General features: G+C 32.1%; 1 protein-coding gene across 3 annotated transcripts in view; it reads left to right on the top strand.

The window, feature by feature from the left end:
- Positions 1-13,362, top strand: part of LOC126887501 (gamma-sarcoglycan) — a 762,843-nt gene that overhangs the window by 126,544 nt on the left and 622,937 nt on the right. For all 3 annotated transcript variants that reach the window (XM_050655124.1, XM_050655123.1, XM_050655122.1), the window contains exon 2: positions 12,536-12,784. In XM_050655124.1, the coding sequence (XP_050511081.1) occupies positions 12,608-12,784 (177 nt within the window). In that variant the 5' untranslated portion in view covers positions 12,536-12,607. The remainder of the gene's footprint in view (positions 1-12,535; positions 12,785-13,362) is intronic.

Genomic DNA, 13,362 nt, shown 5'->3' with positions numbered 1-13,362 from the left:
TTCACTCCCATTGGTCCAAACGTGTCGTACGGCGGCTCAAATGATAGGAATCAGTCAACAGAATACAATGACACAGAAAAATCAATTACAGTAAAATATTGAAAGGGCCTTAGTTACGTATATTCGCTGCTATTTTTCCAATCATGACGTACGGTGGCTAAAATGGTAGGAATTAACCAACAGAATACAATGACACCCAAATCCGGTGTCGGAAAGCTGGTCGAGAACACTTCGTCGACGGAAAATTGGTCGACAACAGTTGGTCGACAAACAGTTGGTCGAATGCACAATTCATCGAATGGACAATTCATCGACGAACATTTGATCGAATGGAATTTTCGTCGACAAACTGTTATTTATCTTTAGGATAAAGGGATTAATGGTGACAAACGACGGGTAACCGGAATATTGTATTATATATTTTTTTTTGGGTTTTGTTAATTTTGTACCTAAATCTTACCGGAGGTATTGCGCCTTTTATAAATGTGTAGTTGTGAATTAAGTTTTTGATAATAAAATCAAGAGGGTAAGAATCGCTTTACTTTTAAACTCTTCACTTTTGGCGCATCATGGACGGCTCGTTTTTAAAAGAATCGTTTTAATTTTTTTTTGTATAAACATGCTCTTTCATTCGTTTAAATGTTGCTTTTCAAATTTTCTAATATTTATAAACAAAGCCCCGGTGAATTTTTGAAAAAAGTGGCTAACTCGGGTTTTAAGGGTTGTAGGGCATTAAATTTTTGTTTCAGTTTCTATAAGAATACCAACATGTCGAATAAAAAAAATTAACTTCCTACGTGTTGTTGTTCTGAAGCTATTTTCTTGTGGCATTTTTGGAATTAACTAGTTTTGATGGGAAATAAGCCACAATTTTACTAAAAAAACTGATTTTATTAACGTTTCGACGCTCAAATCGGGTGTCGTTGTCAAAATAAAACCATTTTTTTTAGTAAAATTGTGGCTTATTTCCCATCAAAATTAGTTAATTCCCACATGTTAATGCGGTTGTTATTTTAATTGTTTATTCGCGAACTCAATCGACTATAGGTGGCAGTGCAGTTGCATGAAAATGGCCGATGTAATTGGGATAATGCATTTTGATATAATTAATATTTTTATTGATGTAATTAATTAATATAAATAAATCATTCATTAAATGAACACACCAGACAAGCATTCAATCGACATTGATATATAGGTTAACGTATGTTTTGTTTAAATCTTCATCCCAATTCCTCTAGTTCAAAATAAGCGGCAGCACCCTCGCTTGAGTTCGCGAATAAGCTTAAAATAACACTACTTTTTCAAAATTATTTTATAATTATTTATAATATTTATTATAAACTTTTTATTCAAGACTTGATCTAATTTGATAAATTGAACCTTTCTCTTTGGTTTGATGTCTTTAGAATTTATGTTGACCTAATAGTTTATGCATAATAACGCTGTAGATAGAAGCTTTTTGGGATAAACAATTTCAATTTTGCAATAACTATTAGGTAAAACTTCTTGAAATTTTAACGGCTGAATACTTCTAATATTGTTCCTTTACTTACGCGAAAATAAAGCTTTTAGTGTATTTTTAGAAAAGTTATTAATTATTTTCAAAAAATCGACTTTTGAAGCTATTTTCCCAATAACTAAGCAACAAATTAACAAAAAGAACTTTCCAAACACTCATTTTAAAGAATTTTCTATGCTCTTCAGTAAAATTGTATCACCTTTCCATACAGCATACCGGTCTCCACCTTTAATATTTACAATCAAATAGCGATCTTTAATTGTTTATATATTGTTTATAAGTTAAAAAGTACGTTTGATTTTTTGCATAATTTTTATATTGGATACTGTTGTAACTAAATTTACCCTAATGCCAGAAGCAGTTCTTAGATACCTGTATCAACGGATGTCACGAAAGAGGCCATTTATTTGCTAATTTCTCTGGTCTATCACACCCTTTCTTATCTGTGTTTACAATCCAAATCATTAAGCCACATAAAGAGGTAGGGCAATAAACTCACTATAGGTGTAGAAATGCTTTTACTACAAAATTTTAAAAGATAAGAGTTATAACGGAACAAGTATGCATACCTGCATTTTAAGACCCAGGTAGATTTTTGGGGATGACACAATGACACTAAAAGATGGCTTTGCCGATGATTGCATTCAATTGAGATGGTAAGTAGGTATGAATCACCTCTAGTTATATTTTAATGGCTTTGTAATTTAACTTCATGGGGTACGAAAGAATTAAGAAACTTTTAAGAATTTGAAAAAACATAGTTTTTGGGGGGTTTAGGTGTTTTACACAATTTTTGAATATCCCTAAAAACTCAGTTATTTCAAATTATATATACGTAACCTATAAAAAACCTTGAGTTAGTCTATTTTGAAGTATATAAAATGGAGAAAATCCCAAAAAACTACCGAAAAAACCAGTTTTCCGGATTTTTGAAGATGGCGCACCTTACGAATAAATCTGAAAAAAGTCAGAAATACAGATTTTGATAAAATTCACAAAACGCAAAAAAATTAGACATGCAGCCATCGCCAAAAAAAGTTATACGTACCTATTAAAAAAACAAAAAACATTGAGGTTATGTACACTCGACCTTCGGGTCCATAAAAATATATGTTTTGTAAAAGCCTCAGCTGTGCGTGTGAATTTTTTGTAATTTATAATTTAATTGCAAACCAACTTAAAAAAAAAATAAAATCGAAAAATTGACATTTTTTGATGTGGGGAAAGGGGAAGGGGGTGGTGGGCTAAAATTGCGGTGATTCTTAATTTTTTTAATCACATAGAACGTAAAAAAATAAAAAAAAATATTCAGGCTGTATCGACTTCAAAATAATACAGCATCATGCCAAAAGGGCCTTAGTTATGTATGTTCGGCCCTATTGATCCAATCGTGACGTACGTCGGCTGAAATGATAGGAACTAACCAATAGCATACAATGACATAGAGAAATCAAATACAGCCTCATGTCAAAAAGAATAGAATAAACAAAAATTTCTTTTGAATTAAATATTTGAAATAAAAAATCACACTAAATTTTCTTTTTTTTTTCACCCTTTCACTTATCAATATAAACATAAAAGTTTTTAGAGAGTTTCGCCCTCGGTTATAATGTAATCTTTCATTCTGCGTTTAAATTTTTCCAAAATTCTTATTAGTTTTCTCAGGATTCGAATAAACTGAATGCATTTAAATAGCATTGGTCATAATTTTGCGCCTACTCCCTCAAGGCTTAAAAAATGTAACATTTCAAAGGAATGGAGATATTTCAAAGATTCGCTGAGACTATAATTTTTATCTAATATACATATATCTGTAGTCCATCCACTCACGGTAAATATTGCAAAACCTCCGAATTTTAAACAACCGCTTGGATTGACATGAAATTGGGTATGCACATAGCTGACAGGTCAAAGAAAAAGTGATATTGTGCCGACGTGTGCTTTTGCCTTGGGAGTTAGTACAACCACTTTTATAATGTGAAAAGACATACATTCAAAATAAGTCCTAAAGTGGATAAACTGAGTAATTCTAAGCTAGTTTTTGTTCTATAGATTTTTTCTTAACATACTGTTTGAGTTATTTGCAAGTGAATATATTATGTTCGTTTTTCAACAAAAAAGTCACGTTTTTAGACGGTTTTAGAAAAAAACTCAAAAAGTATTTTAACGAAAAATATTCTTAGCAAAAATATAGCGTATAAAAAAGTGAAAACAATGGTGTATGTATGAAGTCTGTAGACCCTGTAAAAGTAGAGTTGTAGTTAAGAGGAAACAGTAGCGATCAACAGGTAGCGAAAACGCGTTCCAAGATTGCGGCTGTAATTTTGAATATTTTTTCGAGATATTTGGCACACGTATTCGTAATATAATAAAGAATGGCGGTACAGAGCCCAATTTGAAAAATATATGAATATGTGGAAATTACTCTGTAATTAAATACAATATTTAAAAAACGAGCCTGTACCGCCATTAAGAAGAACAAAAAAATACACTTTCTTCAAATGAACTTTTTTATCCGATGCCTAGATTTTGTGTCATTTTGGAACTACTAAAATTTTGTATTTCATTAGTAGTTCCAAAATGACACAAAATCTAGGCATCGGATAAAAAGTTTATTTGAAGAAAGTGTATTTTTTTGTTCTTCTTAATGGCGGTACAGGCTCGTTTTTTTAATATTATATTTAATTACAGAGTAATTTCCACATATTAATATATTTTTCAAATTCGGCTCTGTACCGCCATTCTTTATTATATTACGAATACGTGTGCCAAATATCTCGAAAAAATATTCAAAATTACAGCCGCAATCTTGGAACGCGTTTTGGCTACCTGTTGATCGCTACTGTATCACCTTAATGAAAAGCAGGTTCTACTTCGTCAAAATACAAATCGAATATTTTAACATGAAATAACCATAAAACGAAGCACTTTTCGGGAAAAACTCATGACTTACAACTGTTATAAAATGTCTAAAAAGTTTTATTTGTATTTTTATAAACGTTTCTAGCATCAAAAGTTAGTTAGCATCAAAATGAAGTCTCTTTTTTGTTAAAAAAATGTAAAAATCACCGCCTAATTTACTTATGTATTGTTTATGTGATATGTACATTTTTTACTCTTTGAGATATTTAGTATCACTAATGTTTAAGTTATTTTAAACCAAGGCATTTTTTTTCAAAATTAAAATTTTTTTATTTTAAAACCAATTTTTTTTAATAAGCATTTCTTGCCAATAAATCTTATAGATCATATAAACAGTATAATATAAGTAAATTAACTAGGGCGGTAACTATTAATTTCATATGGAATGCTAATTAGGTGGTGATTTTCACGATTTCTTTTAGCAAAAAAAGGGACATATTTTATTTAAAGCGTAACTTACTTTTGATGCTGATGGTGATAGAATAGATACTTTTTAAATAACAAAAATAAAACTTTTTTAAACACTTTAAAAAATTTGTGGCGAGTTTTCCCCGAAAAGTGCGTTATTTTTTGGATATTTTACGTTGAACTAGTCGATTTGGAATTCGACGAATAAGAACCAACTGTTGTTCAGCTCCAACTCTGTTTTTATTGTGTGTCCAGACTTCATACATACATAATTTTTTTTACTGTTTTATAAGCTTTATATTTGCTAAGAATAGTTTTTTCGATCAAATACTTACTTTTTGATTTATTTACGAAAAACCATCTAAAAACAAAAAATACAAGGAATTTAATTAGTTTATCCACTTACGGACATATTTTTACCTATATTTTTTCACACTCGAGAAGGGGGTGGTACTCATCCCCAGAAAAAAGCACACACTGGCACAATATCACTTTTTTCTTTGACATGTTAGCTATGCTTATGTCAAATTTCATGCCAATCCAAGCGATTTTGTAAAATCCAAAAACAGTGAGTAAATTGTCCAATGATATCTTTAAAAAAGACTAGTGCATTTTACAAAAACTTAGGTCAATAAATAATATGAAAACAGCGGAATATCAACCAATGTTGAATGTTTTTACAAAGTATTGTTTATTTTTCGCTACTCGAAGGGGACAACTATTAAACTGGTTTCTTCCACTTCCAGACAATTTTTTAACCGCATATGACATCAAAACCAGAATTAAAAAAATTCGGTTTCGACCTCTTAATACACGTAAATTGATCAAGTATATTTTTCTGTGACTATGTGTGTCACTTCCGGGTACACCATTTTAACCGGAAGTGGTGTAAAACTAAAAAAAGTATTTCTTTGTTCTCATTTTTCTAATGCGCGTCAAATTTCTAATCGCTAGTACCATCTATGGGTTATAATCTTTCATTCAACCTCTGTGATTATATCTGACAGACGGACGGACAGACAGGCATAAAACCGGACAGGCATAAATATTTGTTCTCGTCTTTCTAAGGCGCGTCGAGTAATACATAGTTTGTACTATTTCTGCGAATTTAGAACAATACTTCGGGTTGCAACTCTTTATCCTGAAGTCGGAGGCCAAATTTCTCACCTTTAGTACCATCTTTGGGTTATAAGCTTTCATTCCACATCTAATTTGTCATGTTTTAACCCGGCATCCGACAGGTGAACTTTTTTGCCACTAACAGACAGGTGGGATGTGACAAACCCCAGCATTGAAAGAGTTAAAGAATCTCAAAAAATATCTCTACGTTTAGATTAGTTAACAGAAACAGTAAAGATGCAGTAGAAATAAACAAACCAAGACACGTTAAATGATACTAGGAGCACTCCCGAATCATAATTTACAATGTGTAAACTTTGGAAATCATGACTTGGAATTTACAATGTATATACTGATGTGATCTTGATTATTGATATGAGATAATATTCTTATATGTCACTTAATTTAATCAATGTATTAATACTAATCTAATTAATTAACCAGATCACATATCAATATGTTTTCAATCTCAGGGCGAATTATAAATTAATTACTTACTTTCGTGGCTTCTGAATATTTCTTAATGGTTCCTAATCGGGATAGAAAAGAAAAGAGTAAAAAAAAAATACAAATATGGGTTACAATTATAATCAAAATATTTTTTATTTTATTCAAAAGGCAATCAATGCTTAATATTTGCTATTTCTTATTATTCTTAAACATAACATTTACAACTAGGAATTTTATTTCCTTTTGGTTTTCTATTGAAAGTTTTTATTAACATTTAACTATTAGGAGTTATTAGGGACAACTCTATTTAAGTTTGATGAAGCTTTTCTGATATTATTGATTATGTTATTCAATTTTTTATGTGGAATTTAATACGAAAAACCCATACATTCATGTCCAAACAAATGAGACTGACCTTTTCCTGGTGAACTGAAAATGTCCTCACACAAAACCCTTTCCTGCTATCCTTGGCTGCGATCAAACCTCGTCCTGGCTTCCAGTGATGTTCTCCTTTGAAAAACTAGCTCGAATAGCTCTCGTTCCTGCTTTTGTCGTGATGCTGTGTTCTACCTTTTTCGAAACTGCTATCAGCTACCGGGACACTCTGGGCTCAAGGAGGTTCTTTTACTCTCGACCTGGCCTACTTCTCGTTCCACGATAGATACTCCACACTCACGGAACTACCGGCTTTCTCACTCCTCGAACACTACCGTCTACTACTCGACTTCACTTCTCGACAGCTCAAAACATTCTGATCCCACTTTGTCATTCATTCACCTACTTTCTCAATATCCCTTCCAGATTCACAAATCAACCTTCCACCACCAACTCTCATTCTCAGTATTCCTCAAAAACCAATTTTTAATCTTTCTAAATATGCTTAATGGATTTCAAAAGAAAATATTTAATTCCCATTCTAAAATCACTTTCTACTATTTACAAATTTTAATGACCTATTCTCTCTTTCAAATGAGTCTTATTTAGCATAGGCTAATGATCGAAACCTTCCGCGAAAAACGATAATGAACTATCATCTATTTCACTGAGTTTTATTTAGCATAGGCTAATGATCGACCTTCCGAGAAGAACGATAATGGTACGCGTCATTCACTTTGTTTATTTTAAGCGCACTGTCCCGAGTTCCGTCTAATCACTTCTTAAAATTAAATATAACAATTTGTTGTATACAGGGTGTTCTAAATTTATATGCCCGTGGTTGAGAAAATTGAAAATATTTTATATTAAATTGAATCCTGTTTACAACCATCAAAATTTAATTTTCATATCAAATAGAAATATAACAATACATTGTAAATAATTATGATTCGGGAGTGCTCCTAGTAGCATTTAACGTGTCTTGGTTTGTTTATTTCTACTGAATCTGGATTTTAAATTTAGTATAAATTTCTACGTATTATGACTGTTTCTTGTTGAGAATAAAGAAAAAACTTCACCAATTATGGTTTCATTTCGAAAACAACGCACACATCTTATGGAAAATATAATGTCACTCAAATTCAATAAAATTTATACGAATAGATCCGTTTTAATTTACCGATCAAATCTTATCATTGCGCCAACTCTCTATTTTCAAAAATAAGAGCAGAAATTGATACAAATAAATCTGAAATCAAATGGGTAGGTACATAAGTTAGAGAGAGAAAAAATATTTTAAACTACCCAGATTTTCGGTACTCCATAAATCAGCGGATTAGTTTCACTAATCCGCTTAGGCCCAGCGGGATTTAAGCTCTTATGAATAGCACTCGGAGCAATAATGATTGTAACTTTAACACTTTTAACACTTTATGGACTCCAAAAATGTGATTTCGATAAACTTTAATTGCAATTTGCGCCGTAATTAATCATAATTAAGAGTTGGCGCAATGATAAGATTTGATCGGTAAATTAAAACGGATCTATTCGTATAAATTTTATTGAATTTGAGTGACATTATATTTTCCATAAGATGTGTGCGTTGTCCGTATTATGACTGTTTCTTGTTGAGAATAAAGAAAAAACTTTACCAATTATGGTTTCATTTCGAAAACAACATAAGTCCACAAACTTTAAAACATAATATCAAAAAAATAAGCAACATTTAAACTTTTTTGGTCTTTCAGATATAGGTCTGGATCCCGCGTATGAAAAAAAAGTTGATTAATAGCAAGCTGAAAATTTGTTAATAGCTTAAGGGTGTCTAGTCGGATAAACTTTGATATATGGGAACACTGGAACAGGGGCAGTTTTAATTTTGGAACAGGTTAAAAATTTGAAACGGTCACACCACGAAAACGGCACATGTATTTTGTCCGACAGAACAGACTTAAACTCTTCGAACAGAGATTAAACTCTCATGCAAAAATTAGACTGCTATTTATCACCAAATGGGCCTTTTAATGAGTAGAGCATGTAGAATATGTCAAATGACAGGAATTATGACAGGTGATAAATAGCAGTCTAATTTTTGCATGAGAGTTTAATCTCTATTCGGAGAGTTTAAGTCTGTTATGTCGGACAAAATAAATGTGCCGTTTTCGTGGTGTGACCGTTCCAAATTTTCAACCTGTTTCACAATTAAAACTGCCCCTGTTCCAGTGTTCCCATATATAAAAGTTTATCCGACTAAACACCCTTAAGCTATTAACAAATTTTCAGCTTGCTATTAATCAACTTTTTTTTCATACGCGGGATCCAGACCTAATAGATGCATTTATAACCCATAATACTTATATAAAATATAGTATTACTATCAGAATCTCTAACTACTAATGGAAAGATTTTTACGTTTCCTGAAAAATTTACACATTGTAACATACAGTGCTTCCATAAAGTAACGCATAATTTCATTATTTCGTAAACCGGCGACTTTAAGGAAAATTTTCGAAACAGGTCGATTTTTATTTTTAAATTACAATTTTTTGGCATATTACATATCATACTAGTGATGTCATCCATCTGGGCTTGATAACGTAATCGATGAATTTTTTAAATGAGAATAGGGGTCATGTGATAGCTCATTTGAAAGGGTATTTAATTCTCTATTTACTAATACAAACAATAACATAATTATATATACAGGGTGTCCAAAAAGAATTCTTTAATTAAATTAATTGAGACAAAAAGAAAAATGTATGTAACTTATTTAATTCAAAATTCGTTTTACTTTTGTCAGAAAATTAAATGTTAGAGCTGCCATCCACCTGCCTCTTGGAAGTTTAAGATTACGCTTAAGCGAAAATCAATATTTAGGTTTTAAATAAAACATTTTTATGTTTGCTGGCACCAATAAAATATATTTAGAATTAAACAAATTACATACATTCATCTTTTTATACCAATTAATTTAATTTAAATAACATTTTTTGGACACCCTGTATAAATAATTATATTAACAATTATATTATTGAATAGAGAATTACATACCCTTTCAAATGAGCTATTACATGCCCTTTATTCTTATTTAAAAAAATCAACGATTACGTCATCACGCCCAGATGGATGACGTCACTAGTATGATATGTATGCCAATAAATTGTAATTTAAAAATAAAAATCGACCTGTTTCGGTATTTTTCCTGAAAGTGTCCGGTTTGTGAAATAATGAATTTATGCGTTACTTTATGGACGCACTGTATATTGTTTCGCAATGACCCATTAAATTATTATAAATGCAATTAACCATTGACCATGTCATGAAAATGGCAATATAAAATTAATTTTTCAAATGTCAAACTTTAAAATTTGTTTTTGTTAACAAAAAAATAATTTAAATATCTATTATGAAATTCGTTACAAACAAAATCTGATATTTCAACTAAACGAAACAAAATACACAATAAAAGTGAATTATTAAACTCATTCAGGGACCCGTTCAGACAAAAGAGCCTACAACTGGTTTTTACCTGAGTGCGAGTGGAAGACTTGTAACGTGAAGCGATCGATATTATGTATCTAACTAGGTACTGTCTTTTCCGTAAAAATGTATATCTTGGCAACATCCTGTTGTTGCCAAAGTGATGTTTAAGCAATGTTTTTGACCTACGGGGGTCAAATTGTCGTTATAGTGTAAGGAATAAAATATATAAATAAATCGGATTACTGAAAATCCGACAACGGTGCCAAGCTTAAAGAAGTGTACTAAGCGAACATTCACGGATTATACCTAGAAAATGATAGCATTTCTAGGTGATGCCAAATGACTGCAACGTGAAAAGATGCCAATTTAATAGCGGGATGTATATATATATATATATTTAATATCACACTACCTCCTGGAGGAAGCTAAGATAGACTCGAGAGAGTAGGAGGCCTCTAGTAGTACAAAAACAGTTGTCCCTTTTCTTGGTGTTCTCTGTGACTTATCAAGAGACCCTCTAAAAATCAATAATGAAACCTTAAAAGGAGTGGTCGAAAAAGAACCGATAACTAAGAGACTGATGCTTTTTATAGCTTACGAGTTTAGAGTATATTCAACACTGTTGATTTTACCTGTCCAGTATCTCTATTCCCCAAACTGTTGAGAATGAGATGGCTGATGAATTTCGTAAATGGGTTCAGAAGAATGATTATACGGCCGCAGTATTTTTGAGAGTTCTTCGAAATGATAAGGTTTCGATTTTCTTTTAGCATCTAAGAGTCATGTATCGGAGACCACAATACTCCCTGCGACACGTGGGTTGCTTTTGTCCGGAGGATAGATCCTCACATCACGGACAGTAACTAGCAACTGAGTTACTAGTTTTACAGCACTATAAGACGCATTCTTATAATATTTCATAATGTTTTGCCGTTGAAGCTCCTATAGAAATAGAGAATAAATGGTCTCACTTTATACCAAATGTTATTTAATAAAAATATACAGTTAACTGTGTATAGACCTGGATCCCGCGTACCAAAAAAAGTTTATTAATGCAAGCTGAAAATTTGTTAATAGCTTAACGGTGTCTAGTCGGACAAAATTTGATCTACGGGAATATTGGCAGAGGGAAAGTTTTAATTGTAGTAAAGCCGGGTCCTGAAAGAAACATCCAAAAACAAACTCGACACATTCGAAAGGAAAGTACTGAGAAGAATACTAGGACCTGTGAGAGAAAACGGAATCTTCAGAAGTCGATACAACAACGAACTTTATCAACTTTATAAGGAAGCACCCCCGTCAGACTTCATTAGAATAAAAAGATTGCAATGGGCCGGACATGTGATAAGAATGGGAGAGGATATGCTACCAAAAAGATCACTGAATGCTAGAATGCAGGGAAAGAGACCGGTTGGAAAGTCAAGAAAGCGCTGGGAAGACACAGTAAACAGCGACGCATAAGCCCTTTTAGGAGTCCGTGTATGGAGAAGAGCAGCCACAGACAAGCAAGGGTGGAAGCAAAAAATAAAGGAGGCCAAGGCTCAACTTGGGCTGTAGTGCCGTAGAAGAAGAAGTTTCAATTGTGGAACAGGTAATAGGTTCCGTACGTCACACTACGAAAAGGTCCCATGTATTTTGTCGGACAGAATTTCCTATTGATTTTTTACCCTTCCATTAAACTCTCATGCAAAAATTAGACTGCTATATATCACCAGTCATAATTCCTGTCATTTGAGATGTTCTACGGGTCGGATTAAAATGCCCAATATACATTGTATTTGTATTTGTCAGATTGTATTGGTCGGACAAACATTCTTTCATATATAATATAAATTTTGCTATTGAATAAACTTAAAAACAACCTGCCAGTTTTCACAATCATAAACTTGTCAGGATGTCACTTGTTTCACAATTAAAATCACGTTCCACAATTAAAACTTCCCCTGTTACAGTGTTCCCATACATCAAAGTTTGTCCGACTAGACACCGTTAAGCTATTAATAAATTTTTCGCTTGCTATTATTAAACTTTTTTTTGGTACGCGGGTTCCAGGCCTAGTATAAATATGTTTATTATTTTATTATTATTCTAAAACTTTTTCACATATGACAGAAGCGTTACATTTACCAACTTTAAGGTGAAACAAAAGAATGTACTTATAAATGTAGAATTTCCAAATAAATATTTAAAATGATATCATCCACACCATTATTTTACTATGACTGCGACTATCTCATTTCTTGTTTCATATTTCAGATCTCGATGTGACAGATTATGTGAAGATACGAAAATAAACAATTGTATATATAGTATCTAGGTGTATATAAAATGTCGGCTGATGAGGATTTATTCTTGAACGGCACCGGCAAAACGAAAAGCATTTATCAACAATCCTCCACGGGCGAAAAACACGTCCTTTTTTATCCTACGAGTTCTCTACCATCCGTGGATACTGACGATCAGAAGGCCAATAGAGAGACGGCGACGAGAAGACAGCAAAAACAGGTAGATAGCCAATTATCTTAACTTATGTTATATCTACATTAATTAATACACAATTAACGGAATTCCTTAAAAACGGGACATGTTAGATGTCTCAAATTTCCTAAACCTGTTGTCCGATTTGAGTGATATTTTCAGTATGTTATAGCCTTATTATTTAAAAAGATCGATGTAATGATATTAGTCCATTCCTTAACGGCAAAATATTGCAAAACCTCTAAATTTTAAAGGACCGCTTGGATTGACATGAAATTTGGCATACACATAGCTAACAAATCAAAGAAAAAAAGTGATATTATGCCGATATGTGCTTTTGCCCTGGGGGTGGTTTTCACCCCCTCTTGGGGGTAAAAAATATTCGTCCAAATAAAGTCAGGAAATGGATAAACTGGCTAATTTTAAGTAACTTTTGTTCTATAGAGTTTTTTCACTAAGTCAATACTTTTCGAGTTATTTGGCAGTGAATATTTGGCATTTTTTCAACAAAATAACCACGCTTTTAGACGGTTTTTCGCAAATAACTCAAATAGTAAGTATTTTGACGAAAAAGCATTCTTAGCAAAAATATAGCCTATAAAAAT

Source organism: Diabrotica virgifera, chromosome 6 (genome assembly GCF_917563875.1).
Source record: "Diabrotica virgifera virgifera chromosome 6, PGI_DIABVI_V3a".
Lineage (NCBI taxonomy): Eukaryota > Metazoa > Arthropoda > Insecta > Coleoptera > Chrysomelidae > Diabrotica > Diabrotica virgifera.
This window is presented reverse-complemented; position numbering and strand designations above follow the sequence as displayed.